We start from the raw sequence: 26,812 nt of genomic DNA, 5'->3' as shown, positions 1-26,812 counted from the left end.
AATTGTAATGCATCACAAAATACCCTGTAAAGGAAATATTAAAATATTAATATTTTGTATCTAGAGGCTTTACCATACATGTCTTTGACTCACTTACTTCACTTACAGAAATTCACAAAATCGGCTGGGCATGGTGGCTCACACCTCTAATCCCAGCATTTTGGTAGGCTGAGATGGGTGGATCACCTGAGGTCAGGAGTTTGAGACCAGCCTGGCCAACATGGTGAAACTCTGTCTCTACTAAAAATACAAAAATTAGCCGGGTGTGCTGGTGGGCGCCTGTAATCCCAGCTACTCAGGAGGCTGAGGCAGGAGAATCGCTTGAACCCAGGTGGTGAAGATTGCAGTGAGCTGAGATCGCACCATTGCACTCCAGCCTGGGTGACAAGAGCAAAACTTTCTCAAAAAAAAAAAGAAATCCACAAAATCTAACCTAAGGAAATGATTTGCAGTGCACAAAATATTAAGCACAGATATTTAGGGCAACAATTTTCATAGTAGTGTAAAATTGGAAAGCAACTTGCATTCTAATAGTTTGGGAATGGTTATATAAATTATAGGAGCAAATTGACAAATTGTCTAGCCATAAAAATTATTTTACACAAAGATTTGAATTTTAAGGCCAAAAGCCTGTGGTCTGATATTAAGGGACAGAGGCAAGCTATTAAGTGTTTTTTGTTTTGTTTTGTTTTTAGCTTTTTCTTTTTTTGAGACAGGGTCTGTTGCCCAGACTGGAGTGCAGTGATGTGGTGGCCTAATAATGGCTTGCTGCAGCCTCAACATTCCTGGGCTCGAGCATCCTCAAGCTGTTAAGTTTGTAAAAGTAAAAAAATTACAGGATGAGCCCAGTCAAGTGAAAGCAAATCAGTAACAAAAAAAAGTCTTTAAAAAAAATGTTAAGTATAAACACACAGAAACACACAAATTTCAAGAGTGTGGCAGATTAATGAATTTTTAAACTAATGTGACCTGTATAACCAGTCTTTATATCAAGGAAAGTTATTTTCAGAGCTTTCTTTATAATCTTTATAATACTGTCTCATGTCTCAAAAGTAAGAAGTTTGTTTGTTTCTTTACAGGCAAGTGTCAATTGAGGAGGGAGAGAGGAAAGCCAAAGAGCTGAATGTTATGTTTATTGAAACTAGTGCAAAAGCTGGATACAATGTAAAGCAGGTAAGTTGGGTTGAGGTTACCAGATTGAAAAAATGTGAAATAATTGTGTGAGTATTCTATTTTCTGGTGTATAGGTTTTCTTCCACCTGGCAAGAGCAGGCCTTACAAACTAGCAGTATATTTTCAAACAGTGAAAAATATAAATGTGGCATAGTTTTTGGAAAAAGAGAAAAGACTTGCCAAACTTCAGATTGTGAATAGAACTACTGCAAAGTGATAAATCTACCATATTGTCACTACATTCCTACTGCATTGCTTTAAAGGTAAATTTTCTTTTCTTTTCTTTTCTTTTTTTTTTTTTTTTTGAGATGGAGTTTCGCTCTTGTTGCCCAGGCTGGAATGCAGTGGCACGATCTCGGCTCACTGCAACCTCTGCCTCCTGGGTTCAAGCAGTTCTCCTGCCTCAGCCTCTCGAGTAGCTGGGATTACTGGCATGCGCCACCACGCCTGGCTAATTTTGTATTTTTAGTAGAGATGGGGTTTTTTCCATGTTGGTCAGGCTGGTCTCGAACTCCTGACCTCAGATGATCCACCTGCCTTGGCCTCCCAAAGTGCTGGGACAAGTGTGAGCCACCATGCCCGGCCAGTAAATTTTCTTTATTTCAGAGTTTGATGCCAAGACTGAGATAAATGAAAGCAAGTATTTGCTATCAGTAATCGTGTTCTACTTCTTGTTGTCAAAGTAAATTCTGGTTACTTTATCCTTAATAAACTGCTGGTGTTTGAACAATGTTTACAACAGGTCTTTTTGGGGGAGGGCAGGAAAATATAGGGAGATGCCACATTATCAAGCCATTTTCTACAAGATAGGTCAGCCAGCGACTCACATGCTTAACTCTTCAATCATGTAGAGTAGTGGTCCCAGATATATAAGATTTATGGACCAATAATTTTTTTTTTTTGAGATGGAGTCTTGCTCTGTCACCCAGGCTGGAATGCAGTGGCGCGATCTCGGCTCACTGCAGGCTTCACCTCCCAGGTTCACGCCATTCTCCTGCCTCAGCCTCCCAAGTAGCTGGGACTACAGGTGCCCGCATCACGCCCAGCTAATGTTTTGTATTTTTAGTAGAGACGGGGTTTCACTGTGTTAGCCAGGACGTTCTCAATCTCCTGACCTCGCGATCTGCCCGCCTCAGCCTCCTAAAGTGCTGGGATTACAGGTGTGAGCCACCGTGCCCGACCTAGACCAATAATTTTCTTAATTGAGGGTGATCAACAGAGGGTAACAGTAACATCCTTTAAATAATTAAAGCTTTATGAAAAAGTCTTTATATTGTTTTTATATTTTTTAATGTATTTCCCTCCATGCCTTGAATCATTATGTAAGTAATATTGAATGATCACTAATTCTTTCCTCATTAACATATTGTTTCATGGTCATGGTTCGATATTTGTGCTCATGCTTTTGTTTCCTTTGCTTGGAATGTTCATTTTTTTTTCCTTTCCTAATTGTACATAAGTTTCAGTTTAGATGTCAGCTCCTTAGTAACATTTTCTCTGACATTTCCCATCCTACCTCCTGTCTGTGACACCTGATTCTCTTATGTGTTTTCACAGACCTGATCTCAGCAAAAACAGTATCATTACTTACCACAGTATATTGAAAATCTCTCTCTCTCTCGCTCATCAGAATTATATATTCCCAGAACCTAGCAATGTGTATGGAACTTAGTAAGTGATACGTAACTGAACCCATAGGAGCCACAGACAGTTAAATAATTTGTGTTATACCATTATATTAGCCATATGCCACTATTCGAAGACAAAGCAGTGAGTAGCTTCATCTGGCTTTCTCTTTTCTATTTCTTATATATTTTTTCTCTTATATCTATTTTTTTTTTGTTTGAGACAGGGTCTTGCTGTGTCACCCAGGCTGAGTGCAGTGGTGCAATCTCGGCTCACTGCAACCTCTGCCTCCAGGGTTCAACTGATTGTCATGCCTCACACTCCCCAGTAGCTGGGATTACAGGTGTGCAACACCATTCCCGACTAATTTTTGTACTTTTAGTAAAGACAGGGTTTCACCTTGTTGGCCAGGCTTGTCTCAAACTCCTGGCCTTAAGTGATCTGCCTGCCTCTGTCTCCCAGAGTGCTGGCATTACAGGTGTGAGCCACCACACCCAGCTGGCTTTCTCTTTTAGAGACATTTTGATAAAGTGTGAGCTAGTTGCTTATATATCCTGCTACAGGCTGTCCTTTTCCTGGTTAATAGCTAAAGAAGGCATTGCTGTAGTCCCCTAGCCCTGACCCTACGTAGTCTCAGAGGTTTAGAAACTCTAGAGTTATCAGGTAGCATACAGTAAGCACTACTGATGTCTAGTATCTTCATAATGTTTGATTGCTTCCAATTTTATTTTTATTATTTATTTATGTGTTTATTTTTGAGATGGAGTCTCGCTCTTTCACCAGGCTGGAGTGCAGTGGCATGATCTCGGCTCACTGCAACCTCTGCCTCCTGGGTTGAAGCGATCCTCCTGCCGCAGCCTCCCAAGTAGCTGGGACTACAGGCGCGTGCCACCATGCCCAGCTAATTTTTTTGTATTTTTAGTAGAGACGGAGTTTCACCATGTTGGTCAGGATGGTCTCGATCTCCTGATCTTGTGATCTGCCTGCCTCGGCCTCCCAAATTGCTGGAATTACAGGTGCAAGCCACCATGCCTGGCCCCTCTTATTTTTATTTTTTTGAGATGTGGTCTTGCTCTGTTGCCCAGGCTGGAGTGCAGTGGCATGATCACAGCTCATTGCAGCCTTGACCTCTCAGGCTCAAGTGATTCTCCCACCTCAGCCTCCAGAATAGCTGGGACTACAGGCACACACTACCATGTCCAGCTAATTTTTAATTTTTTTCCAGAGAATAGGTTCTTGCCATGTTGCCCAGGCTAGTCTTGAACTCCTAAACTCAGGTGATCCTCCCACCTTGGCCTCCAAGATTTCGAGATTATAGGTGTGAGGCCCTCTGCCTGGCCAATTTTTAGTAAATTTATAGCATTATACAACTATTACCATAATCTGATGTTTGAACTTTTTTTTTGAGATGGAGTCTCCCTCTGTCGCCCAGGCTGGAGTGCAGTGGCATGATCTCGGCTCACTGCAAGCTCTGCCTCCCGGGTTCACGGCATTCTCCTGCCTCAGTCTCCTGAGTAGCTGGGACTACAGGCGCCTGCCACCACACCTGGCTGATTTTTTGTATTTTTCGTAGAGACGGGGTTTCACTGTGTTAGCCAGGATGGTCTCAATCTCCTGACCTCGTGATCCACCCACCTCAGCCTCCCAAAGTGCTGGGATTACAGGCGTGAGCCACCGTGCCTGGCCAGAACATTTTTATTACTAGGTATATTTTTTTTTTCCAAAAGCCTGACCCATACAGGCAGATATAGCTATCTAGTGACAATGAGGAGAGATTTCTTTTACAATCTTGTCCTGAATTCAAAACCCATTTGCGACTGGGTGCAGTGGCTTACACCTGTAATCCCAGCACTTTGGGAGGCTGAGGTGGGAGGATCCCTTGAGTTCTGGAGTTTGAGACCAGCCTAGGCAACATAGCAAGATCCCCCCAGCAAAAAATACAAAAATTAGCCGAGTGTGGTAGCATGCACCTGTGGCCCCAGCTACTCATGAGGCTGAAGTGAGAAGATCGCTAGAGTCTGGGAGTTTGAGACTGCACTGAGACATGATTATGCCACTGAACTCAGCCTGGGTGACAGAGTAAGACCCTGTCTCAAAAAAAAAAAACAAAACAAAACCCACCATTTGCTACTTTCTTATTTTTCCTTATTTAGATTATCTATCTGAACATCTCATGTTGGTGAAGTTCCTGATGCTATTGGGACTTGATTTTATTGTCTTTTAAATATAAATGTAACCCAAATTTCTATTTTACGACTTTTGAAACTGAGTTGACTTAATTTTGTGTAGCTTCCTTCTTAACTCACAAAAACTATTACTTGTCTTTCATTTTGTAAGGGAGTGCCACAGTATTTTATTTCACTATTTAGAGACAATGTTTTGTCTGCTCATATGATTCAGTCAAGGAAGACAAAGACCCGGAACCCCAAAATGAGAGAATGAAACCAAAAGATAATTAAAACCTTAGGTTAATAAGCACATTTAGGCCAGGCACGGTGGCTAACTCCTGTAATCCCAGCACTTTGGGAGGCTAAGGCGGGCAGATTTCCTAAGGCCACGAGTTCGAGACCGGCCTGACCAACATGCTGAAACCCCATCTAACTAAAAATACAAAAAATTAGCTGGGCGTGGTGGTGGGCGCCTGTAATCCCAGCAACTCGGGAGGCTGAGGCAGGAGAATCACTTGAACCCAGGAGGCAGAGGTTGCAGTGAGCTGAGATCATGCCATTGCACTCCAGCCTGGGCAACAAGAGTGAAACTCCAGTTCCAAAAAAAAAAAAAAAAAAAAGCACATTTAAATAATTGGTTAACATCTTCCCCTTTCAACTGGTGGTGATTAATCTTATAGAATATATTTCTGTCATTTGGGAAAATGACTTGCTGATTTGAAGTATTAGCTAACAAATAATGTTACTTTTTTATGGGTTGTTTATTTCTTGAATTTTTATGGGTTTTTTCCTTTTAAAAATATTTTATTTTTTCCAAATAACCTTTCTGTTTTTGTTTTATTTTGTTTTGAGATGGAGTCATGCTCTGTCACTCAGGCTGGAGTGCAGTGGCATGATCTCGGCTCACTGCAACCTCCACTCCAGGTTCAAGCAATTCTCTTGCCTCAGCTTCCCGAGTAGCTGGGATTACAGGCGCATGCCACCATGTCCAGCTAATTTTTATTTTTATTTTTTTTAGTAGAGACGGGGTTTCATCATGTTGGCCAGGCTGGTATCAAACTCCTGACCTTGTGATCCGCCCGCCTCAGCCTCCCAAAGTGCTGAGATTACAGACATGAGCCACCATGACTGGCCTAAAAGTTTTTTTAAAGGAACTTCAGAACTAGTCAAATATAATTAATTACTTCTTATGGCATAATACTTAGAAACAAAATTTTTAATAAAAACAAGTATTTAAATGACTAGAAGTGAAATAAATGTTTACTTTTTCTCTTTTAGTTTCATTACAAATTATCCTAATATATTTAACAAAAGCATGGCCTTTGATACCATTTCACATATAAGCTGTATAGAAAAATGCAAAGTTTCCTAAGTTAAATCTAAATCGAATCTGCAAATAACCATAGTTCAACTCTTTATTCTAGACAATGCACTTAATGTGGTTGGAGTTCAGTGCATATATTAGAAATCTAATGTTTACCATGCCATTGGAAATTTTAATAGAAAAAGTTATGACAAAAGTTTCTTATATTTTATATTTTTAAAGACATATAGTTAACCATTGAGGCTGAGAATGTAGTTTTCCTTTACTCTGCTGTCCTTGGCAAAGAGAATACCTAATATCCAAACAACAATAAGAAAGGACAGAGGTTTTAGGCCTGAGCATGGTGGCTCATACCTGTAATCCCAGGACTTTGGGAAGCCAAGGTGGGAGGATCACTTGAGGCCAGGTGTTCAAGATCAGCCTGGGAAAAATAGTGAGACCTTGTCTCTATAAAACATCAAAAAATCAGCCAGGTGTGTTGCTGCACACCTATAGTCCCAGGTACTTGGGAGGCTGAGGCAAGAGGACCCACTTGAGCCCAGGAGATTGAGGTTGCAGTGAGTCCTGATTGTGCCACTGCACTCCAGCCTGAGTGATGACATAGCAAGACACTGTCTCAAAAAAAAAACCAGAAAGGACAAAGGTTTTAGAATGGCAAATTTTCCCTAGGAAGAGGATTGGAGAATTGTTTAATGGGTCTAAATTTTAACATACATAATTGTTACCTGGAAGTTTATCTAAGATACAGGTTCCAGCCAGGCACGGTGGCTCACACTTGTAATCCTAGCACTTTGGGAGGCCGAGACAGGCAGATCACTTGAGGTCAGGAGTTCGAGACCAGCCTGGCCAACATGGTGAAACCCCGTCTCTACTAAAAATACAAAAATTAGCTGGGCATAGTGACACGTGCCTGTAATCCCAGCTACTCGGGAGGCTGAGCCAGGAGAAATGCCTGAACTGGGACCCAGGAGGCAGAGGTAGCAGTGACCAAGATTGCGCCACTGCACTCCAACCTGGGCAACAGAGCGAGACTCTGTTCCAAAAAAAAAAAAAAAAGCCTTTTCTGGTTATTGCAATAGTATTCCTTCTTACTTTTTTTTTGACAGAGTCTTGCTCTATTGCCCAGGCTGGAGTGCAGTGGCGCCATCTCGGCTCACTGCAACCTTGCCTCCCGGGTTCAAGCAATTCTCCTGCCTCAGCCTCCCAAATAGCTGGGACTACAGGTGCATGCCACCATGCCCAGCCAATTTTTGTATTTTTATATGATCCTGACCTCATGATCCACCCATCTAGGCCTCCCAAAGTGCTGGATATACAGGCGTGAGCCACGGCACCCAGCCCTTCTTACTTTTAATTTAGATTGTTTTTGTTTTTGTTTTTTATTTTTTTTTAGACAGTCTTGCTCTGTTGCCTAGGCTGGAGTGAGTGGCACGATCTTGGCTCACTGCAACCTCCGCCTCCCAGGTTCAAGTGATTCTTGTGCCTCAGCCTCCTGACTAGCTGGGATTATAAGTGCACACCACCATGTCTAGCTAATTTTTATATTTTTAGTAGAGACAGGGTTTTGCCACGTTGGCCAGGCTGGTGTGAAACTCCCGGCCTCAGGTGATATGCCCACCTCAGCCTCTCCAAGTGCTGAGATTACAGGTGTGAGCCACTGTATCTGGCCAGAAATTTTTAAATTGTCAGTTTATTCTGCCTCCCCACTAAACAACAAACTCCATAAATGTTCATTGAATGAGTGATAATATACTTTATTTTTTTTAGCAGATTCTTAGGACTGCATTGTTTTGCCATAAAAATAAGATTTATTTCATGTCCTTGGTTCTGTCTGAAGAATTTTCTTAGCTAGACTGAACAAGCCCTAGAGAAGCCAGGTTATTTGGAGAATTGCCCTTCATTTGCTATTTTTACTACACCTTAGACATAGATACATGTTCATCTTCCGTTTCTTTGCATTCACCTGAACCCACATTGAATTTTTTTTCCAATATTTTTTTATTAGGCCAGGCATGGTTGCTCATGCCTATAATCCCAGCACTTTGGGAGACTGAGGCAGGCGGATCACTTGAGGTCAGGAGTTCTAGTAAAAAATAAAAAAATTAGCTGGATGTGGTGGCATACACCTGTAATCCCAGCTACTCGGGAGTCTGAGGCAAGAGAATCACTTGAACCCAGGAGGCGGAGGTTGCAGTGAGCCAAAATCACACCACTGCACTCCAGCCTGGGTGACACAGCAAGACTGTCTCAAGGAAAAAAAAAAAAAAAAATATATATATATATATATATGTATATATAATTGAGATAAACATTTATGTACAGTGAAATGTATACATCTTAAATTGACTATTAGGTGAGTTTTGATAAATGTATTTACAGGTATAATGACCACAGCAGTGAAGATAGGGAAATATGTTGTTAATTTCCCAATGTTTAGGGACATTTCTAGATAGTCTTAATTGTTACTGGCTTCTAATTTAATTCTGTTATAGTCAGAGAATACACTCTGTAATATTTCAGTCATTTGTAATTTATTGAGACAAGTTTTATGGCCTATCATATGGTCTATCTTATTGAAGTTCTTATATGTACTGGAAAAAGAATTTTTTTTACAGTTGTCAGGTATACTAGTTAACATGTTTGATAGCATTCTCCAATCTTATATAGCCTGGCCGGGCACAGTGGCTCATGCCCATAATCCCAGCACTTCAGGAGGTGGATGTGGGAGGATCACTTGAGGCCAGGAGTTCAAAACCATCCTGGTCAACATAGTGAAACCCTGTCTCTACAAAAGAAGAAAAATTTTTTTGAAAATTAGCTGAGCATGGTGGCACGCACCTGTAGTTCCAGCTACTCAGGAGACTGAGGCAGAGGATTGCTTGAGCCCAGGAGTTCAAGGCTGCAGTGAGGCATGATTGTGCCACTGCATTCCAGCCTGAGCAACAGAACAAGACTCTGTCTCAATAAACAAAAAACACCTTATATATCCTTACTAGTTTTTTTGTCCAGTTCTGTCGATTACTGAGAAGGGGATATTGAAATCTACAACAACAACGATATATTGTTTGCTTTGCTAATTAGTTCTGTCAGCTGTTACTACTTGTGTTTTGAAGTTATGTTAGTAAGTGTATACATATTTAGGATCATTATGTCTTCATTATCTGTTGACTTTTTTATGTAAAGAACTGTTCCTCTTGGGCTGGGTGTGGTTGCACAGGCCTGTATTCCCAGCACTTTTGGGAGGCCAAGGCAAGGCAGGCTGATTGCTTGAGCCCAGGAGTTGAGACCTGCTTGGGCAACATGACAAAACCCTGTCTCTACAAAAAAAATACAGAAATTAACCCAGCGTGGTAGTCCCAACTACGTGGGAGGTTGAGCTGGGTGGATTGCCTGGCCCAGGAGGTTGAGGCAGCAGTGAGCTGAGATCACACCACTGCACTCCAGCCTGGGCAACAGAGCAACACCCTGTCTCAAAAAAAAAAAGAAAAAAAGAAAGAAAAAGGAAATGTCCCCATATCCAGAGTTAATCATTGCTGTCTGTACAAGAGTGTTAGTCTTATACAAGCTGCTCTGCTATTACCAAAGCTAAAGTCTGCACTGAATTTATAGGGGTAAAAATTAAAATATCTGATAAAGGAAATAAAACTGATTATCGTGAAATAATCTCTGACCCCTTCTGAGTTCTTGCTGTATAGGTCAGTCACAGTTCAGAAGTTGTGCTGGTATTCGGGACTTTGTGAGATAAATTTCACAGTCTAGTCATTGTCTTGGAAAACATTGAGAATCACAGCCTTACACGCCTGTTATTACCGTTGTGTGTTTGCTTAGCTGTGTATGTTTGTAAGCAGAACTATTTTTGATTTTTGCATTGTACTCATTTTATTTGACAAAATCATGCCTTTTTACCAGAAGATACACAGAAGTGTTTCTGTATGTAAGGTATGTATTTATCAGTACTAAAGGTACCATGTAGTTCTACTTTTCCATATACAGAGTTGTTTCCTAGCTTTCTGCTAATCTGCTAACTGGATTCGTCTTCCCCATTCCCTCATTTACTAGATTATAATGCATATCACATAATAAAAGCTTAAAAATGGGCTTTCACAGTTGCTGTTTCCTTTTTAAATAATTGTGAGAGAGCTTTTACATCATTTATTATCTGATCATGATTCAAGTGACTAGGCTGTAGCACCCAAGAACCTTGCCTTAAAACAATTTATTTTACCCGTAATACTACTTTGCCTTCTTATTTAAAAATGTCCTGTGCTTAACCCTTTCGCTCTTTGATTTAAGCACTTGACCCTAAAGTCCTGCTTCTGTCTTACAGAATATTGTTGTCATTTTTAAAATAAAACAATCAGTACTAGAACTAGTATAAATAGTAATATCTAACATAATCATTTGTATTATATAGCATATTTAAGTAAAATGTGTTTCATTCCATTCAGTATTTCATAAAAAGACAGCCTCTGAAAAATAGTTTTACTCCTTAGATTTCTCATCCTCTACCCCACACACACACACACACACACTTTTCTTTTTTTTTTTTTTTGGAGACAGGGTCTTGCTCTGTCACCCAGGCTGGAGTATAGTGGTGTGAACACAGCTCACTGCAGCCTTGAACTGCTGGGCTCAAGCAATCCTCCTGCCTCATCAGCCTTCCAAGTAGCTAGGACTACAGGCACCCATGATCACATCCAGCTAATTATTTATTTTTCCTAGAGATGGATCTTGCTATGTTGCCCAGGCCTCAAGTGATCCACCAGCCTTGGCCTCCCAAAGTGTTGGGATTACAGGTGTGAGCCATGGTGCCTGGCCCAAATTCTTTTTTTCTAATGCAAAGTATTACTTTGTTTTTGAAAGTGGTGTGGTGTTTAAATTGCTGAAGAAATGATAATGATAAGGTGATTACTTTAGCCTTCACCTGGGTTTTCATCTGGGAATTAGTACATTCTTTTAGTGAAGCAATAAGTGTATGGCATCACCTTATTATATATTTTGTAGTACTGAAAAATGGAAAAAGAAAACAAAAACTGCTTGATCTTAAACTTCTAAAATCATTAATACTTATCAGAAAAAGAAGATTTGTTTGAAAGAGAGAAGACTTTATGAGAAAGTAGTGATAGCTGATGGGCATCAGCTCTAACAGGTCAATGAAAGCTTGTGTACATACTAATCATGGAGTTGCAATGTTATATATATGGGAAAATTACTTTATATTGGCTGAAATAGTATATGTACCTTACACATTGGTGGTGATCATATCTTTTCCTCATCACTGTATCTCCCATGTCTACCACAGTTGGCTTATAGCAGGTGTTAATCTTGGACTTTTGTCATGTACCTAAATCCATAGGTATCAAGTGTGGTACGCTAGACCACCGTAGGTACTTTGGAAAATAAAAAGTTATGTAAAATGTGGTTCCTGACTTCAAGAAACTTATGATATTGTTGGGAAGAAGAGTCACATTCTCATGAAGACTGTGCAGTAAAGAATGGGTCATACATGATAAATTCTTAGCAAATGCTACAGACAGTAAGATACATCGTAATTATTGAGAAGCAAGGCCAGGCACAGTGGCTCACACCTGTGAGCCTGAGTTGGGAGGCTTGCTTGAAAGCCAGGTGTTTGAGACCAGCCTGGGCAAAAAAGGGAAAACTTGTCTCTACAAAATAATGAAAAATAAATAAAAATTTAAAAATTACCTAGCTCTGGTTGAGTGTCTGTAGTCCCAGCTATTCAGGAGCCTGAGAGAGCCTGAGATGGGACAGTCACTTTAGCCCAGGAGTTGGAGGTTGCAATGAGCTATTAGCACGCCACTGCACTCCAGCCTGGATGACAGAGCAAGACCCTTGATTCAAAAAAATAAAAATAAATAAAAAGGAGAGAAGCAAAACGAATGCTGGCACAAAGAGGTTTATTGAATAATTGAATGAGATCACATATAGTTAGAATGGTCGAGGAATGCTTTGTTTAAAAAACAGCATTATCGGCTGGGTGCAGTGGCTCAGGCATGTAATCCCAGCACCTTGGGAGGCCAAGGTGGGTGAATCACCTGAGGTCAGGAGTTCGAGACCAGCCTGACCAACATGATGAAACTCTGTCTCTACTAAAAATACAAGAAATTAGCTGGGCGTGGTGGCGGATGCCTGTAATCCCAGCTACTGGGAAGGCTGAGGCAGGAGAATCACTTGAATCTGGGAGGTGGAGGTTGCAGTGACCCGAGATTGTGCCATTGCACTACAGCCTGGGCGACAGAGCAAGACTCCATCTCAAAAAAAAAAAAAAAATCCCCAAAAAAAGTATCTGAGCTGAACTGAGTGTATTTTATTTGGATAGGTAACTGGGGATGCTTCTAGGAAGAAGAAAAATTAACATATGTATGATACAAGACTACCTAGCACACATAGTGTAAATACTATGCCATGAATGTTCACTTAAAATCTTTCATTATTGCCGTCCTAGCAAGCACTTTATATACAATATCTAGGTGCTTAGATACTTGTTGAATACAAGAAGGAATCTATGTAACAATCCTACGAGTTAACTGCTATTGTTGGTCTGATTTTAGGGAGAAAATCTGAGGCGTAGAAATTATATAACTTTCCCAGAATTGCCTAAATACTATCTGCTAGATCCACTTAATGTACCAAGTGTTTAACTTAATTCTCACAATATCCCTATGAAGTAGATAAGTATATTCATTTCACTGATATGAAACCAAAGTTTTAGAGGCCAAGTAACTTGCTTAAGATTATAACTTAAACTGCAGTGTGAGCCCAGGTCTATTTAGTTCCAAAATCTGAGCTCTTAAGCCTTATATTATTCTGCCTCTCTCAAATTTAACCTCACCCTAATTTATCCTTTTGTGTTTCATATCCTTAACACAGTAGGACTTTATTTTTTATTTTTATTTATTTATTTTTTTGAGAGAATCTCACTCTGTCACCCAGGCTGGAGTGCAGTGGCACAATCTCAGCTGACTGCAATCTCTGCCGCCAGGGATCAAGTGATTCTCCTACCTCAGCCTACTGAATAGCTGGGATTACAGGCATGCTCCACCTCGCCCGGCTAATTTTTGTATTTTTTAGTAGAGATGGAGTTTTGCCATGTTGGCCAGGCTGGTCTTGAACTCCTGACCTCAGGTGATCTGCCCACCTCGGCCTCCCAAAGTGCTGGGATTACAGGCGTGAGCCACCATGCCCAGCTGACAGTAGGACTTTAATATTACTGAATGGTCAGAAATCTATGTATATAATGAATATGAACTGACAGAGAAATTATATTGATCAGGTTTTATTCAGTCATTAATTAACTCAGATATTTGTTGATCACCTGCTGCATGCCTAGTTATGTTATAGGCACTGGGGACACAACAGTGGAACAAAATACTTAAGTCTGTGCCATTATGGAGCTTACATTCTGGTACGGAGAGTTAGACAATTAGTGAAATATAATCCTTAAGGAGGTTATAAATTCTATAGAGAAAAATGAAGTAGGGGCCAGGCACGGTGACTCATGCCTGTAATCCCAGCGTTTTGGGAGACTGAAGCAGGCAGATCACTTGAGGCCAGGAGTTCAAGATGAGCCTGGCCAACATAGTGAAACCCGTCTCTACTAAAAATACAAAAATCAGCCGAGTGTGGTGGTGCTCACCTGTAATCCCAGCTACTTAGAAGGCTGAAGCACAAGAATCACTTGAACCTGGGTGGTGGAGGTTGCAGTGAGGCGGAGGTTGCAGTGAGCCAAGACCATGCCACCACATTCCAGTCTGGGAGACAGAGTGAGACTCTGTTTCAAAAAGAAAAAAAAAAGAAAACAAAAATAAAGTAGGGTAAGAAGGCTAAAGAATACTGGTGAAGGGAATTATGATATATTGATGTCTTATAAAAGGAGGGAAAGCCTGTCTGATAAGGTGATATTTGAGCAAAGAACTGAAGGAATTGAGAAAGTGAGCCATTTATACATCCAGGGAAGAGCATGCCAAGCTTCAAGTGCAGTGACAAATTCAAAGGAACTTGGCATGTTTAAGGAATAGTAAGGAAATTAGTAAGGTTAGAGTAGAGTGAAGGAAGGGGCATATGATAAGAAAAGAGCTCACAGAGATAGTTATGGAGAACAGAGGTCTTAAGACCATGTGGGCAGTAGTGAGGATTTGGCATTTTATTCCCAGTGAGAGGGGAAGCCATTTTCATCAGAGATTTGACAGGATCTCACTTAAAATTTAAAAGTAATCAGGCCAGGCACGATGGCTCATGCCTGGTAATCCCAGCACTTTGGGAGACGAAGGTGGGAGGACTTGAACCCTGGAGTTCAAGACTAGCCTGGGCAACATAGGGAGACTGTGTCTCTGCAAAAAAAAAAAAAAAAAAAAAAAAATTCCAGGCATGGTGGTGTGTTGACTATAGTTCCACCTACTCCGGAGGCTGAGGTGGGAGGATTGGTTGAGCCTAGGTGGATGAGGCTGCAGTGACCCATGATCATGCATGGGAGACAGAGCAAGACCTTGTCTCAAGAAAGGAAAGAAATCACTGGCTCATCTGTAAAAAAATGATCTGTTAAGAGTAACTGAAAAAATAAATACAAGTAATAAAATAATAATCTTTCATTTAAGAAATACTACCAAAATTAAGATGGAGATCTAGCAAAAAGTCAAAAGCAGCTGGGCATGGTGGCTCACACCTATAATCCCTACACCTTGGGGAGGCTGAGGCAGGAGGATCACCTGAGGTCAGGAGTTCGAGACCAGCCTGGCCAACAGGGCCAAAGACTCTACTAAAAATAAAAAAATTAGCTTGTTGTGGTGGTGGGCGCCTATAATCCCAGCTACTCAGGAGGTTGAGGCAGGAGAATTGCCTGAACCCGGGAGGCAGAGGTTGCAGTGAGCCGAGGTCGTGCCACTGCACTCCAGCCTGGGTGATGAGAACAAAATTCCGTCTCAATAAAAATAAATAAAAGTCAAAAGTCCACAAATAATGAATACTCATATAAGAATTCAGTTATGTATAAAACACTCCTTACTCTTACAACATTTACTTTCATAATGGAATTTTTTCTGTAAGTTGGTAAAACTGATTAGCTTAGTTTGCTCTTTGAAGGGTGGTATTTCTGCCTATAAAATAGTTGACTTCATAAGGTAAGAACTGGTAGTCATAGTGATTTTATTTTGAAATCTCCTTTTCCAGTGTATCTCTTTACATTAAAATTATCCCTAAAAAAAATTTTAGCCCTAAAATTATGGCCTAAAATATTCAACTTGAAAGTTTCTACAGAGAAACATATTCAGCTTGCCATCATCCCTGAACTAATTCCTGTACTAGCTGTCACTGCAACTTAAGTATGTCTGTTGCCTCCTAGAAATTACAGATAAAATACCATACACCTGGAGGTCAGCGTGGACTTAATAAGTTTCTTAGGGAAAGAAGCTGTTCCAGCAAAGATGCCCTAAAATGTCTTCTAGAAAGTGGATTCTCGGCCGAGTGCAGTGGCTCACTCCTGTAATCCCAGTACTTTTTTGGGAAGCCAAAGTGGGCAGATTATCAGGTCAGGAGTTCAAGACCAGCCTGACCAACATGGTGAAACCCCATCTCTACTAAAAATACAAAAAAATTAGCCAGGCATGGTGTCACGCGCCTGTAATCCCAGCTACTCAGGAGGCTGATGACAGACTGTACTAGTCTCATACTTAGTCATCTGTGATTCCTAATATGGCAGAAGCCTTTGTTAGCATATCATTGGCATTTAAGAAATAGATTTTTGTTTTTTTTAAACCAAGAAGTAAGTTTGAATTTGAAAACCTTTGTAAAGTTTTTTTGGCCCACTTTGGGATGTCCTGAGTTGAGATTAGGTTAGTGACACTGATTCTTTTAATCTAATTGGAATATTTTGGAGAAAGCACCAAGTTTGTTAAATATGTTGATTAAAACTATAGATTTAAAAAATTTGGATATATTTTTATTTTTAATATTTTTTTATTTTTTGAGACACAGTCTTGCGTGTTGCCCAGGCTTGAGTGCAATGGCACGATCTCAGCTCACTGCTACCTCAATCTCCTGGGTTCAAGCGATTCTCATGCCTCAGCCTGCCGAGTAGCTGGGATTGCACGCGTGTGCCACCGTGCCCAGCTAATTTTTTGTATTTTTTGTTAAAGACAGAGTTTTGCCATATTGGCCAGGCTGGTCTCAAACTCCAGGCCTCAAGTGATCTGCCGACCTTGGCCTCCCAGAGTGCTGGAATTACAGGCATGAGCCACTGTGCCTGACCTGGTATATTTTTAAATTAATTTTCTATAGAGACAGGATCTCCTTATTCCCAGGCTGATCTGGAACTTCTGGGCCCAAGTGAACATCCCATCTTGGCCTCCCAAAGTACTGGGATTACAGGCATGAGCCACTGCACCCAGCCTAAAATTTTTGCCGTAAAAAAATGGATTAGCTTTTTATGTCTGTCATTTATGTGTAATAGTATTTTACAAAACAAATTTTTCTTACCCAAGATTGTTAGCTGTTTCTTTACATAGCCCTTTCACAGTGCTTTCCATATAAAAAATAACTCCATTTATACTAGGCAGCTTAGGTATTATAAAAAATACGAGCTTTGGAATCTCAGCTCTGCCATTTATTTGGTCTATGGCAAATTCTTTAGCCTTAGATTTGTTTAAAATGGGGTTATTAACATTTTCCTCACAAATAAGAGGATTAAAATGAGAAAATACATAAACATTCCAACAGAGTAAGTACTCAGTGTCTTTTCTTCCCTTCTTTGATTTGATTGTTTCACACCCTTACAAATTATTATTACAGCATTGGTTCTTAACCCTAGCTGCACATTAGAATCATCCAGAGATATCTGAATAAAACATGAATGGCTCAGCCCCACCCCACATTAGTTGAATCACTCTTTGAGGGTGAGTGTCTGGAGTTTTGTTTGTTTTTAAGCTTCCCAGGTAATTCTGATGCCCATAGGTATTGAGAACCACTGGTCTAGAGGGAAAGACTTCACACATAACCTTTCAAGGAAGCTTTCCTGAGGTATTTCTAATAACTTTCAAAGTTAAAAATAAGGATGGGGGAGGGCCTGTGGGATCACTTTAACCTATTACTCTTACCTAGCTTTTTTTTTTTTAAACAGTCTCAAGCTGGAGTGCAATGGCGCCATCATAACTCACTGTAGCCTTCATCTCCTGGGCTCAAGCAGTCCTCCTACTTCAGCCTCCCAAGTAGGGACTACAGGCATCCACCACCACACTTGATTTTTTTAATTTTTAGTAGAGACGAGGTCTCACTATGTTATTAGGCTGGTCTTGAACCCCTGAGCTCAAGTGATCTCCTGCCTTGGGCTCACAAAGTGCTGGGATTACATGCATAAGCCGCAGTGCCCAGCGTGTCGCTTTCTTTTCTTTCTTTTTTTTTTTTAAAAAAAAAAAAAAAAAAAAAAAAAAAAGACGGAGTCTTGCTATGTTGCCCAGGCTGGTCTCGAACTCCTACATTCAAGTGATCCACCCGCCTCAGCCTCCCAAAGTGCTGGCATTACAGGCGTGAGCCACTGCATCTGGCCTTGTTGCTTTCTTTAAACACATATTTCTCTGATTCATGTACCTACTGGTTAATCTTTTGGTCTCTTAACTTTCATTCATTCCAATTATATTTGCTTATGTTAATTAAATCCTTAAATCCTTTATTTATTTATTTATTTATTTATTTATTTATTTTTTGGAGACGGAGTCTTGCTCTGTCATCCAGGCCGGAGTACAGTGGCATGATCTCAACTCACTGCAACCTCTGCCTCCCAGGTTCAAGCGATTCTTCTGCTTGAGCCTTCTGAGTAGCTGGGATTACAGGCGCGTGCCACCATTCCTGGCTAATTTTTGTATTTTTAGTAGAGATGGAGTTTCACCATGTTGGCCAGGCTGGTCTTGAACTCCTGACCTCAGGTGGTCTGCCTCCGTGCCCAGCCATTAAATCCTTTTTTTATATTTAATTGAAGATACTCGTAATCGGCTTTTTTTGTTGGTATTTTTGTTTTTGTTTTGTTTTGTTTTGTTTTTGAGACAGAGTCTCGCTCTGTAGCCCAGGCTGGAGTGCAGTGGTGCAATCTTGGCTCACTGCAAGCTCCATCTCCTGGGTTCATGCCATTCTCCTGCCTCAGCCTCCCGCATAGCTGGGACTACAGGCGCCTGCCACCACGCCCGGCTAATTCTTTTATTTTTTTTATTTTTAGTAGAGATGGGGTTTCACCATGTTAGCCAGGATGGTCTTGATCTCCTGACCTTGTGATCCGCCCGCCTTGACCTCCCAAAGTGCTGAGATTACAGGCGTGAGCCACCATGCCCGGCAGGCATTTGTTTATTATCAAGTTGAAGTTTATCTAATTTAGTCAGTTTTCCCTCACCGTAACCCTCTTATGCGTGTAAATTTGAAATCCCTTTTATACTTCTTTTTCCATTAGAACTGAATAAATTGATTTCTTTTTTTGCTCTTGTTTTTGAGGTCAGGAGGATTCAGTGGGCATAAGTATTGCCAGATTTTCTTTGACTTGATATGAAAATAAGCTGTCTGAAGTCTGTGTTGGTCTGCTGAGTAGTATTGTGGATAGTTATACCCAAAGAATTAATCTGACAATTAACATTCAATAGGTACCCAAAACAGCCAGCAAGTAAAGGCACTAATATAAACATTTGTACTGCACTTTTTGCTTTCTTTTTTTTGAAGACAAGAGTTTTGCTCTTGTTGCCCAGGCAGGAGTGCAGTGGTGTGATCTCGGCTCACTGCAACCTCCGCCTCCCAGGTTCAAGTGCTTCTCCTGCCTCAGCCTCCCTAGTAGCTGGGACTACAGGTGCAAGCCACCACGCTCAGCTAATTTTTGTGTGTGTGTGTGTGTGTTTTTAGTAGAGACGGGGTTTCCCCATATTGGCCAGGCTAGTCTTGAACTCCTGACCTCAGGTCATCCTCCTGCCTTGGCTTCCGAAAGTGCTGGGATTACAAGCATGAGCCACCGTGCCTGGCCACTTTTTGATTTCTAATGTGTTTTCACACCCCTTAATTATTGTTTTAGCTAACATTTTGAAAAATATCTACTGCATGTTAGATACTGGGATAACAAAGATGGAATGAGAGCTTGCTCTCCAGAAGTTTAGAGGGAAAGATAGAGAAGTAAAAATAGGCTATTACAATCAGTGCAGTAAATACTCAAAGAACTACTGGTGCTACTTGGAGTATATATTTTAGTGCTGGGCATGGTAGCTCATGCCTATGATCCCAACATTTTGGGAGGCCAGGAGTTTGAGACCATGGCAATACAGCAAGACCCCCATCCCTACAAAAAATAAAAGAATTAGCTGGGTGCCCAGGGGATGCTCTGGCGAGGGCAGACCCCAGGGGAAAGCAAAAGACGTCTCTGGGAACCCCCACATTCTCTCACTGAAGTTTCCCACCAGGATGACCCCACAGCCAGAGTCCCTTGGCATCCCCTCACCCCAGAGCCCCCTTCTAAGGAAAAGGAGAGGTTCAGGGCATTGGACCTTCGTTAACAGTGGCTTGGCTGGCGTGGCAGGCCCAAGGCCCACCCACTGCCATCCCCTTTCTGTGTGTCCCTGTCCCCCAGTTCTAAGGCCCAGGGCCTGAGCTGTCTTCCCCAGCATTGCCCCCTAGCCCCCCGGAAACCTCGCCTTTGGAGAGTTAATTGTGTGAGGTGCTTAGCCTATCAGCCCTGAGAACACAAAGCAGTAATCTTTGTTACTGAGATGCGTGGCTGTTTGTGTTTTAGGTTTTTTTTTTTTTTTTAATGTTTCCTAATAAAAGAGAAGCTGCATTTTATTGGTTTTTATTTTTAATTTTCTACACGTTTGAGCTGAGTCCTGAGACACTTAACTTCCCTGTACCCCATACCCACACCCTTCTACCCCACTGGGCCCAACCATGGGCTCAGAACCCTGGAATTCCGTTTGCTGATTTCTTTGGGTTTTTTTTTTTTTTTTTTTTAAGATGTTACATGGTGTTTCAAAGCCAGCAAGTTACCACCCTCTGGTGTCTCTTCTCTCCACATCTGTAACTTCTTTTTCCAGGTTTTATTTTCAGTTTTAAATTCCTAATAAATTATTTGAAAACGTTAAAAAAAAAAATTAGCTGGGTGCCTTGGCACATCCCTGTGCTCCTAGCTACTAAGGAGGCTGAGGCAGGAGGATTGCTTGAACTCAGGAGTTCAAGGCTATGGTGAGTTACGATCACATTTTCATTGCACTCCAGCCTGGCAACACAGTGAGACACTGTATTTTTTAAAAAGATTTTATTAGACAGGAGGGAGAAGACTTAAGGAACTGGGGAGTGAGTTAGAGAAGCTTTTTAAGGAGTTATCAGGGAATGGGTCCTGAAGGATGAGTGTCAGCTAGGCAAATTGAACTGGGAGGGTATTCCAAGGAGAAGCAGCATCATTGTGTCCTTTGAACTTCACAACTGTATCCGCTTTTTATTAGAATGAATCTAAGAATTAGAGATAGTAAATATCCTTGAGATTACAAAGCTGTAATAATGGGGTAGTTAATAGTAGAGTTTCTTTCTGGGCTTGTATTCTATGCTCTTTCTATATGCACATTAAATGCTGTATTAAATTATGGAAATAGGCTTTTACCCCTTCTGCCTTACACCATGTGAAAAGAAGTTTTCCGCTCCTCCAGAGTGTTGACAAAAAAAGCCAAACTCTGTAAAATATTTAAAGAGGTCTATTTTGAGCCAAATATGAGTGATCATGCCTGAGTCAGTCTTTTTTTGTTTGTTTTTTTGTTGTTGTTGTTTTTCGAGATGGAGTCTCACTGTGTCGCCCAGGCTGGGGTGCAGTGGCGCAATGTCCACTCACTGCAACCTCCACAGAGGCACAGTCAAGAGATTCTGAGAACATCTGCCCAAAGTAGTTGGGTTACAGCTTGGTTTTATACATTTTAGGGAAACATAAGACCTCAGTCCGTACGTATGAGGTAGACATTGGTTTGGTCTGGAAAGGTAGGACAACCCAAAGTGGTGGTGGGGGTTGAGGGGAACTTGTAGGTCATAAGCGGATTCAGAGATTTTCTGAGTGGCAATTGGTTGAAAGAGTTGTCTAAAGACCTGGAATCAATAGAAAGGAGTGTCTAGGCTAAGATAAAAGGTTGTGGAGACCAAGGTTATTACGATGTAGATCGGGGGTCCCCAACTCTTGGGCCACAGCCCGGTACTGGTCCGTGGCCTGTTAGGAACCGGGCCACACAGCAGGAGATGAGCAGCGGGTGAGCCAGCATTACAGCCTGAACTCTGCCTCCTGTCAGATCAATGGCAACATTATTTTCTCCTAGGAGCATGAACACTATTGTGAACCGCACATCAGAGGGATCTAGGTTGCACACTCCTTACAAGAATCTAAGTAATGCCCGAAAATCAGAGGTGAAACAGTTTCATCCCAAAACTTTCTGCACCCCAGTCCATGGAAAAATTGTCTTACAGGAAACCGGTCCCTGGTGCCAAAAAGGTTGGGGATCGCTGATGTAAATGAAGTCTCATAGGTGGCTGCCCTTAGAAGCAATTTTTTTTTTCTTGACACAGGGTCTCCCTCTGTCTTCCAGGCTGGAGTGCAGTGGCATAATCACAGCTCACTACAGCCTCAACTTCCTGGGCTCAAATGCTCTTCCCACCTCAGTCTCCTGAATAGCTTGGACTACAGGAGCCTACCACCACACCTGGCTAATTTTTTATAGAGACAAGGTCTCCCCGTGTTGCCCAGGGTGGTCTGGAACTCCTGGGCTCAAATGATCCAACCACCTCGGCTTCCCAAAGTGCTGAGATTACAAGAGTGAGCCACTGCCTGGTGGCAAGTGTTTCTTATTTAGACCTTTAAAAGGTGCTAGCCTCTGAGTTAATCTCTTCAGGATTGGGAGAACCTGGAAGGGGAAAAAATCTACTTATGTAAATAGAAATGTTTCACAGATGCAAGTTTTCTCTTCACAAAGTGGCCCTTTGGGGGGCTATTTATGGCAAAAAGAATGTTATTTGGGGGTAAGATATTTTGATTCCCTTCTTTATCTGTAATGTGATGCTATTCTAGAGTCAGGTGGTAAATCCTTAGCAGAAGACCCAGGGACAAGATCTCTTAGAGTTCAAGATATAGAAAATACACAGAATGGCACCGACTCACTAGCAATTCTCTTATTTCTCCAGAGCCAGAACATGATGGACACAGAGACAAATACATTGTATTTTATATATCATCAAGTAGGCTCAAATCTCTCTCACTCTTCAGGGAGTCTACCCCGCTGTTGAGACTGCAAGCTAAGCCTTCCAGAGATGGTAAATAGGACTTCAAGAGACAGAGACAGGCACAAGAGGCACTGCACAGCCCTACTGACCCAGCCTAGCTCTAAAGTTCAGCAGACCATGAGACAATGAAAGGATATTTAGTAATCTTTTTTTCAGATGTCACAGTAATGATTTATTTGGGCAAAAATCACCAATTGATATTAAAACCTTAAAGTGAAAATTTGACAAAGAATAGTAAGATATATACATAATTGCAGAGAATCTCCTCTCATACTTATTAATCACAAAACGAAAGTTGGTAATTTGGCAGTAAAGAAACTTGACCAGCTCTACCTTAATTTAACCAAGTGGCTAAAATTCACTTCATCAGTAAGGGCACAAACCAGCATAAGGTTCCTCCTGATATGATACACTAAGAAAGACACTATCTCTTCTGTAGTATTACTGACAAAAAGTGAGTAAGGTAAAACTAAACATTAGGAAGCAACAGGCAAATCCAAATTAAGTGACAGTATACAAGGTAACATCCGTGACTTTTCTTCTTTTCTTTTTTTTTTTTTTTTTTTGAGACGGAGTTTCCTTCTTCTTGCCCGAGCTGGAGTGCAATGATGCAATCTCGGCTTACTGCAACCTCCGCCTCCCAGGTTCAAGCAGTTCTCCTGCCTCATCCTCCCAAGTAGCTGTGATTACAGGCATCGGTCACCACACCTGGCTAATGTTTTGTATTTTTAATAGAAATGGGGTTTCATCATGTTAGCCAGGCTGGCGTGGAACTCCTACCCTCAGGTGATCCGCCCACCTCGGCCTCCCAAAGTGCTGGGATTACAGGCATGAGCCACCGTGCCTGGCCCCATGTACTTTTCAACAATGAATAATGACAATAGGAATAGAGAAAAAATAGACTAGTCCAGAAAATATTTAGCGAGTGCCTCTCTGGGGCTGGGCGCAGTGGCTCACACCTAAAATCCCAGCATTTTGGGAGGCCAAGATGAGAGGATTGCTTGAGGCCAAGAGTTTGTGCCTAAGATTGTGTTCATTATCCTAAGATTGTATCAATTTTCCTTAGACAAAATAGTATTTTTTTAAAGTACATTCACACTATTGTGCAAAAATCACCACTATCCATCCAGAACCCTTTTCATTCTTGTAAAATTGACATTCTGTACCCATTAAATAATAACTCCTCATTTCCCCCTTCCCCCAGCCATTGACAGCCAGCCATTCTACTTTGTGTCTGTGAATTTGATTACTCTAGGTACCTCATATAAGTGAACTCATACAATATTTGTTCCTTTATGTGTGGCTTGTTTCCCTTGCATAATGTCCTCAAGGTTCATCCATATTGTAGTAGGTGTCAGAATTTCTTTCCTTCTTAAGGCAGAATAATAGTGCATTTTATGGATATACTATGTATAATACATAATATATATTTACATATATAGCACGTGGGTTGTTTCTACCTTTTGGCTATTGTCAATAATGCTGCCATGAACATTGGTGTGCAAATATCTGTTTACTGCTTTCAATTCTTTTGACTATATACCCCCAAGTAGAATTGCTGGACCATATGTTAAGGAATGTTAAAATAGATGTTATGAAGCAGTATATGTATATATATAATGAAAATAGGTAGATATATGTGAATATAACAGTACTTGCCCTGGAATACTTTGTTAATTATGTACTTTTCACTAAAGAGAACCTATTTTAATTATTTAAAAGTCTGAAAACTTGTAAACCTAATTTTATTCCGTTTTCACAAGCTCTACTCAGAAAGTAGGCAGACCTTTCCTATGCCTCCCTCTTGGAAAGATTTTCAGTTTTCAATCTAGCTGATAATAAACCTGGTTTTTGTTTTGTTTTGTTTTGTTTTGAGACAGAGTCTCACTCTGTCATCTAGGCTGGAGTGCAGTGGCGTGATCTTGGCTCACTGCAACCTCCGCCTCCCGGGTTCAAGCGATTTTACTACCTCAGCCTCCTGAGTAGCTGGGATTACAGGCGCCTGCCACCACACCCGGCCAAATTTTGTGTTTTTAGTAGAGATGGAGTTTCACCATGTCGGCCAAGCTGGTCAAACTCCTGACCTCAAATGATCCCCCCACCTTTGCCTCCCAAAGTCCTGGGATTACAGGCGTGAGCCACTGCACCCAGCCTAAACCTGGTATTCTTAAGAGCCAAAAAGATTACGCATCTTGAATAGGCAAGCAGTTTAATAAATATTTCATGTCAGAAGCAAGTTGTAATATTATGGGGACAATTTCTAGATATTCCTAAGTAGGAAAGTTTCAGCTCTGCTGTAATATTTTTAAAAGGTCTCCCCCAACCCCCACATCTTTCCCACCAGTTTTTTATTCCTTTTTAAAGCAGAATTGAGCCTGTGGGTGTTTTGTTCTAGTCCTAGAATTCACTGCAGAATTGTATAACATTTGGCAAAATTCTCTGTTCCCCAAGCCTGCAGGCCCATGAGTTCATTTATCTCTGATAGAGTTATTGTCTCTGGTAGAAATAAAGCTGCTTTTTTTTTTTTTTTTTTGAGACAGAGTTTCACTCTAGTTGCCTGGGCTAGAGTGCAGTGGCTTAATCTTGGCTCACTGCAACCTCCACCTCCCCGGTTCAAGCGATTCTCCTGCCTCACCCTCCCAAGTAGCTAGGATTACAGGCATCTGCCACCACACCTGGCTAATTTTTTTTGTATTTTTTAATACAGACGGGGTTTCACCATGTTGGCCCGGCTGGTCTCAAACTCCTGACCTCAGATGATCTACCCGTCTTAGCCTCCCAAAGTCCTGGGATTACCGGCGTGAGGCACTGCACCTGGTTGCTACTTTAAAAAAAAAAAAGACTTTCAAGCCGGGCGTGGTGGCTCACACTTGTAATCCCAGCACTTTGGGAGGCTGAGGCAGGCGGATCATGAGGTCAGGAGATTGAGACCATCCTGGCTAACACAGTGAAACATCGTCTCTACTAAAAATGCAAAAAATTTGCCGGGTGTGGTGTGGGCACCTGTAGTCCCAGCTACTCGGGAGGCTGAGGCAGGAGAATAGCTTGAACCCAGGAGGCAGAGGTTGCAGTGAGCCAAAATTGCGCCACTGCACTCCAGCCTGGGCAAGAGCGAGACTCCGTCTCAAAAAAAAAAGACTTTCTATATAGCAGGTCAGTACTAAACACTTTGCATAATTATTTCCCTTAACTTTCACAATAATCAGGCAAGTATACTATTATTTTAAGCCCATCTTACAGATCAGGGAACAGAGGAACGAAGATTATATGATCTGTCACTTAAGTGGCCTACCTAGGGCCCAAGCCTAGGCTGTTAACTACTACACTGTACTGCTATCCACACTTTACCTTTTCGTTTTTGCTTTTTACCATTCTGCTCAATACCTTTCAGTTTCACTATGTGATTTGTCTATCTCTTTAGCCATATTAAGACAATGGAATTATTAATGGAAGTCTGAGAGCAAACTACTATTTTTAGTGGCTTCCTTTGCCCACAGGATGTGAGGGAAGGTCTTTCTTAGTCTGGCCTCCAGTATATATATATCCTTATCGTAATTATTTTACATTTTCTATGCTCCAACCAGTCTGGACTACATAAGCATTCTTAAGTATACCTTGTACTTTTCTATCTGTGAACATGTGTTCAGGAAACTCTTCCCTGTGAAATCTTTCCCACTTCTTTTCCTTTGTCCTCATCTCTACTGAAAGAGAAATGTGCTGAATATACATTCTGACTAGATGGCCAGGTGTTAAAATCATTGAGGCCAAAACTGCATACAGGTATATCTCGGAGATACTGCAGTCTGGCTCTAGATCACTACAATAAAGTGAATATATCAATAAAATGAGTCACATGAATTTTCTGGTTTCCATTGTGTGTGAGTTATGTTTATACTATACTCTATTAATAGCATTATGTCTGTAAAAACAATGTACATATCTGGCCACACGTGGTGGCTCATGCCTATAATCACAGCACTTTAGGAGGCCAAGTTGCGTGGATCACTTGAGGTCAGGAGTTCGAGACCAGCCTGGCCAGTACAACGAACCGCTGTTTCTACTAAAAATACAAAATTTAGCCAGGTGTGGTGGCTGATGCCTGTAATCTCATCTACTCAGGAGGCTGAGGCAGGAGAATCACTTGAACCCAGGAGGCAGAGGTTGTGGTAAGCCGAGATAGTACCACTGCACTCCAGCCTGGGGGACAGAGAGCAAAACTCTGTCTCAAAAAAAAAAAAAA

General features: G+C 41.3%; 1 protein-coding gene across 2 annotated transcripts in view; it reads left to right on the top strand.

Moving 5' to 3' along the window:
* Window positions 1-26,812, top strand: part of RAB6A (RAB6A, member RAS oncogene family) — a 61,054-nt gene that overhangs the window by 21,709 nt on the left and 12,533 nt on the right. For both annotated transcript variants that reach the window (XM_032166909.2, XM_032166910.2), the window contains exon 5: window positions 1,080-1,173. In XM_032166909.2, the coding sequence (XP_032022800.1) occupies window positions 1,080-1,173 (94 nt within the window). The remainder of the gene's footprint in view (window positions 1-1,079; window positions 1,174-26,812) is intronic.

The sequence above is a fragment of the Hylobates moloch genome, unplaced genomic scaffold, assembly GCF_009828535.3.
Source record: "Hylobates moloch isolate HMO894 unplaced genomic scaffold, HMol_V3 SCAFFOLD_11, whole genome shotgun sequence".
Classification (NCBI taxonomy): Eukaryota; Metazoa; Chordata; class Mammalia; order Primates; family Hylobatidae; genus Hylobates; species Hylobates moloch.
This window is presented reverse-complemented; position numbering and strand designations above follow the sequence as displayed.